Source organism: Salarias fasciatus, chromosome 15 (assembly GCF_902148845.1).
Source record: "Salarias fasciatus chromosome 15, fSalaFa1.1, whole genome shotgun sequence".
In the NCBI taxonomy this organism is placed as follows: Eukaryota; Metazoa; Chordata; class Actinopteri; order Blenniiformes; family Blenniidae; genus Salarias; species Salarias fasciatus.
Genome location: NC_043759.1, coordinates 9,087,258 through 9,093,257, shown reverse-complemented (window position 1 = coordinate 9,093,257; position 6,000 = coordinate 9,087,258). Strand labels below are relative to the sequence as shown.

At 42.6% G+C, this 6,000-nt stretch overlaps 1 protein-coding gene across 1 annotated transcript in view; it reads left to right on the top strand.

The window, feature by feature from the left end:
- Window positions 1-583: 583 nt before the first annotated feature.
- LOC115402218 (fibronectin type III domain-containing protein 4-like) overlaps window positions 584-6,000 on the top strand; it is a 21,468-nt gene continuing 16,051 nt past the window's right edge. The window contains exon 1 of the mRNA XM_030110727.1: window positions 584-666. Within this exon, the coding sequence (XP_029966587.1) occupies window positions 591-666 (76 nt within the window). The 5' untranslated portion in view covers window positions 584-590. The remainder of the gene's footprint in view (window positions 667-6,000) is intronic.

Genomic DNA, 6,000 nt, shown 5'->3' with positions numbered 1-6,000 from the left:
TCTCTGAGTGTGTGAGTGTGTGTGAGAGGGGCTGCTGCTGCCGGGAAGCACCGCAGGATGACCAACCCCGTGAATGAAGACATGGGAGGCGGTGAGCAGTGAGCGGAGCGTCAGTGTGGAAACTTGCGGCGCTGTCCATGGTGCTGAACCGCCTCACGGCGTCCCCGCTGCCCGCGAGGGGACCGAGCACCGCGCTGCCGCCGCCGCCGCCGCCGCCGCTGCGGCTGCTGCTGTGAGCCTCACCTTCCCTCCGACCTGCCAGACGACCACTGATCCCGGGGACGATGGAGGTCCGCGGTCACAGCCGACGCGTCTAAAAAGACGGACACCCGGTCCGCGGCCGAGCATGGACGAAGGACTTGTGGATTTATTAAACCCTCTGAGCGAGACGAAATGTTTCTGAAGACATCGTTTGTAACGCATTTTACCCTCTGACTGAGCAAAAACCCTTCATTCATCATTCCATTCATTCATGAGAGGAATTCCGGGACTATTAAAAGAAATGAACTGCTTTCAAGATTAAGATCTTTGTGGGGTTTCCTTTTTTTTCTGTTTTAATATAAGAAGAACGAACATATATCCACCAAGGCATGGCTCGACTGCTTGTTTTGGTCAACTCCGTCGTCCTGTTGCTTTTTGGCAGCGACATGTTCTTGGTTGGAGCAAGTAAGTATGAACCTCTCCTGCACGGGAGTCAAACATATTGTGCATTTTGTACCTCTATGAAATGCGCCATTAGGCAAACTATTGTTTAGGATTTTATGCATGGGATGAACTGAAGATATTTCCTAATTTCTCCTCAGAAGTGCTTTGTATTTTCAGCACACACACACCCATTAACACTTGTTTGAACACTGTGAAGACTGAAAATATGTCGAAATGGGCAAAAAAAATATTTCCTCCGCCATGTGTGGCTGCTTCTTAGAATCATCTAGAATAAGAGAAGTGAAGTCTGATTTAAAAGGCTATTTATTGATAGAATCTTACACAATTGGGGTATTTCAAAGCAATTACAAACATTTGTTCATGCATCACATGACCCCACTTTTGTTTCAGGCTGCCATTGTATAGAACTGGCAGATTAAAATAATTTGGTTGCAGCTCACTCTGGTTCATTTGCTGGTTTTGTTTGTTTCCCCCCCCCCCTGTTTTTCTTTAAAAAAATGAAAAGTTCATTAAATAACTGACCTTAATGCAGGTTTAGCAAACACATTGCATTTAAATGTTTGGGAAGTTTAATCAGCCTACCAGTGAAGTTATTTTTGTTGATTTCAGAATGCAGTTTTTATGTCATTAAATCAATATGTGCCAGAAACACTAGTTGCAGGGCAAACACCGCTTTCAGTAAGCTCAAGTAAGAAACCGATCAGCTCTCATTTGCTTTAGTTTTCTCATCTGCGTGAATGCAAATGCAATATTTATACAGCCTTTTCATTGCTTGATTAACAAGACCAGCAAAGGAAGCCTCCTGTACTTCTGCATTCATGCACCCTCAGTGCTGCTGTCTCTTTATCGGGCTGTCTACCTCTATCACTTCCACCCTCATCTCTCAAGGGAACTGAGTCCTACATGTGATAGCGCCTTGAAAGAATCAGACTGGCACTTCACTTTTTCTGTGGGTGTGTGTTCTGTCTGCCTGAGATAAATATTCAGAGCTTTTTAATGTTCCCCACTGACATGGGAGATGCAAGAGGCATCTCCGATGTCAGTGGAGTTTGGTATGAGGCTGTCAAGAGCAGGAACAGCCTCAATTATAATAATACACATGGCACTCATAAATATAAATTTGGCTGTTGCGATGAGCTTCAAAGGGAAGGAAAATAAATGTCAAATTAATGCCAGAGCCATGCGTGCTATGAGACTGTGGGATTTGCAATGACATGTCATTCAGAAGAGGTTTTTAATGAATTGTGTTGCCTCGTGGCGAGATTGTCCTTTAAATGTTCACACACGCACGCACACACACGCACACACTAGTATCTTAGGTGGGGTTATTGAATGACTTGCCTCTGCAATTATGTAATGATGCTGAATGTCACCAACATTAGCGTATAATGAAGCCTGTTACCTTTTCATTCCAAATCCTTCAACTTTGCACTCCACGCCTTTGGATTATTCATCTTAAAGCATGCTTTTCCACGTGTTTCATAATTACTCGCTGAAGTGCACGGCGCAGACACCCTTTCAAATTGAAATTGAAAAAATAATTGATTTATGAATCCACGGATGCATGCACACACAAACAAAATAGGATAAACATTTGCCGCGCTGAATTATGTTTTATAGGTTTCATTGAGATTTTAATAAACACAGATTACCAGTGAGAATATCTTCTTACTTAATGATTTTCAATCAGAAATATGATGCGCCCTCTCTAAACTAGAAGGCAAAAGCTCTCATGTGGCATCTGATTGCATATTTCCATCATGTTTGTGGACAGGTTAACAAGAAATACCAAAATGCTGGGTCTCTACATTTATATTCAGATACCTCCTGAATACAAAGTGAACCCTGCATGAGGCCCGAGCAGAGCTTCAGACATAAACATAAATTAAGATTTATTGGATTTAGTGTATGGCAAGACTCATATCATTCCTCAAATTGGCAATATGCTGTTCGTAAACCTGCTGACACATTCTTGACAAATAGATGTTCTGCATTACAGCTGGATCCATTAAAGTGATAGCAAATATTTGCTCACGTCAACATAATTTCATATGCTGTCACATAGAGTGTGCTGAAAAACAAGATTCATGCACACACAACTGGCTCGGCGTGCATGTGTGTGTACGTGTGTGTATGTGTGTAGAGGGGGCATATTCTTTTTAAAACCAGTGTTTTGAGTATTTTTCAGTGACTCACACTTGTTGGTGTCTTGTTTGGATGTGTGTGCGGCCAATGAACACCCACAGAAGATGATAAAAACGAAGGCTAAAAACCTTGTAAAGAGTTCTTAAATCCACTCATGCATTGGTAGTTATATAGTTTTGGGAAGTATTATTAGCTTGTAACTGAAAAGCTTTGAGGTCTGGTCTATAAAATGATTAACTTCACACAGGCACCTAGTCCCATCTGGTGTCTCCACTGCTCCACGGCCTCCGTGAGAGATAAGTGCGAGTGTATCTAAAGAAAGGGACAGTGAGAGCCCGTGTAATTGCCAGGACGATCTGGAATATGTGGGGGGGAAAGCATACGAGTAAAACCACGCCTGGATGGATAACCTCCATCTGCAACGCGGCTCCTTCGCCGTGCTGCATTCGATCGTCATTCATCGCACGTGGCATCACATGTGAAGCAGACGTACGCAGTGGGGAATAGATTCAGGGTTCAAACAAGTTGGCGTTCCAAGGCAATACGAGGGCGAGCGATATTGTGAAATCAGGATGACGGGGGCATTCAGGCACAGACAACATCCTGCTGCGCAGAGTAAAACATTGAAATTTTAAACCACAGAGGATGAGAGAGTCAGATGAAGCTTTTAGAAGATCAACTGGACAACAAATCAAAATTTAAGGGACATGAAGAGTTAATTTTACAAAGGAAATGTGTCTAAATATATTATATCATGTGGGTTTAAGACATTCTAAGTATTAAAAAGGGATTATTTTATCCAGTCAAACTGTCACTAGCTCAGAGGTAATTGAAACATGATTAAAAATACTGAGAAAAAAAGACCATCTTGAGTAAATCATCACTTCGCCTTTCACTTATATGCTTGAGGAATCGCAAAATATGCACCTCTGAGATTATTACTGTGTTGCTAGGCCAACCGATCAACCACTTGCAGCTTCTGTCCTCTAAATGAATAAAGTCAAATCACAGTTTTATGCACCAGGTCCTGTCTTCAAATGAAGGTTTTGAATTGTAACCAAGAAAAAGTGTCTTTATTACTGAAAGATGATGTTAAAACTACAGTTTATTGCACGAGTGGCCTCAAAGAAGAGTTTATCTGTTCCATGTGAATCGTGTGGAATGAATGATGGTGGCACAATGTAATTGATTTCCCCAATTAACTCCAGAAAAGACCCGATTTCCTTATTCAGAATGCATCTCTATAGCCGAGATGGCAAAAATGTCTGACATGAACTCAATTAGGATGACTTCAAAAGAAATGAAAGAAAATGAATAAATGAATAAGCTGGATTTTGCCGCCTTTTAAAGCGTGCAGGGCGGATTTTGATTGCCCCCAGCTGCTCAGGTTGTATCAGGAATAAGGGGCATCCATTTTAATCCTTCCGTCGAATCAAACCAGATGATCACATGATCAAGTCTGAGACTCACGATGTCTGACGTCCACATCGCTCCGTCACTTCAACAAGTTTAAATAACATAATTACAGGTTTGAAGGACTTTCATTTGGTGAATTAACTGAAGCTCCTCGATGCAGAAGTGACAACTTGCTGGCTTGCTTTTGAGCGCAGTTACTCAAAACCTTCAAGAGGCGTACGAAAGAAAAAAAGAAACACAGCCTGAGCACAGAAATGTCTCAGGGAACAGGAAAAGAGAACTGGCGTGTTGAACATCAAATCACTCTCCTGGTGAATCTGACAGAGGCAGTGATGCCTTATTTTCTACTTATTCACCTCTCGCTTCTACATTTTTGTTTAATCAATGTGTCACTTTTACACAAGGTAGTCTCTGATCAAACGCCGCAGAGGCTGACTCAGTGCGATAAATCAACAATTTTTATTTGCCCATAAAAACATCTTCAATCACTCTTGTCTTACTTGCACTGTGAATTGTGAAGGCAGCCAATAAACAAAGAGGCAATTGTGCCGCACAAGCAAATATAGAGGTCAAAATAAAGGATGCCACAGCCCTTCACACACTCCGGTGATTTCAAGCTGGGCTCTTTTCCACGTGGCTCGTCAGCCATTCAGAGATCCAGCAGCACTATTTCTCAGCGTGCACTCGGGTTAGATTGGGAGGAGCTAATGCGCGTGGCTCTTGGCTACATGCTATGATTCATGCTGGCAGTGCTCCCGCATCCCGAGAGGAGGCTCACCATTTGTTTGCACCGACACGCGCCTGAGTGGCTGCGACCTGTTTGATTTCCAATCTTGCATCATGCATTGTGCGAAGTGGGGCTTCACTCAAGAAGCGTGGCACATGGCAAATACCGGAGTGTCTGCAGTGATGATTATTACTGCAGAAGGGAACGTCAAACAAGCCGGAGAAGAGCAGCAAGAAAGTGATTGGACTGTTTGAAAACCACATCTGGAGTCTGATTGAGCTTTGAAAGCACGAGAACCACTTTTCATTCCTCGACACGAGCTTCTAAGCATTGTAAACGAGTGAACGCCGCATTGTGTGATCCTTTATTTTGTGTAGTCGCTCTACTCGTGCACTTCAGTTTCAAAATAGACTTGTCCCACTCAACTGCCTCTAATGGAAACAGCATCATATAGGAAGAGGACACTTATACATTAGCGATGATTCATGGCCGGATTTAACTGAGCTGTCACTTGCTCCATCACCGCTAAATGATCCGCAGACGATGCATCACGGATACTGGCGGCTTTTTTGTCCATGCATGTCTGCCTGTAACCCCCATTACCTAAAGGACAATGAGCTGCAAGAGCGATGAGCGTGTCCTGTCGTAGATAAATGTTGCATCTGATTTTGAACCGGAACATTCACTGGAGGAGGAAATCAAGTCAAATGCAGTCCTTTGAATTAGATATATTCATTTAACAATTAGATTTGCACAACTGATGTTAACTATTGTGTCTCTGTGAGAGTTTTCTGCAGCTACAGTGCAAATGTAACGGAGCTTCATGCTTTTCTTTTGTCAGCTAAAGACAAGATTTCATTAAAATTTTACAAATGTGACATTCAAGTAATAATGCACGTGCACGTGCACACACGCACGCACGCAAGTAATTTTGGAGGGATTACTGAATGACTTGCCTCTGCAATTATGTAATGATGCTGAATGTCAACAACATTAGCACATAATACAGCCTGTTACCGCTTCATCCCAAATCCTTCAACTTTGCA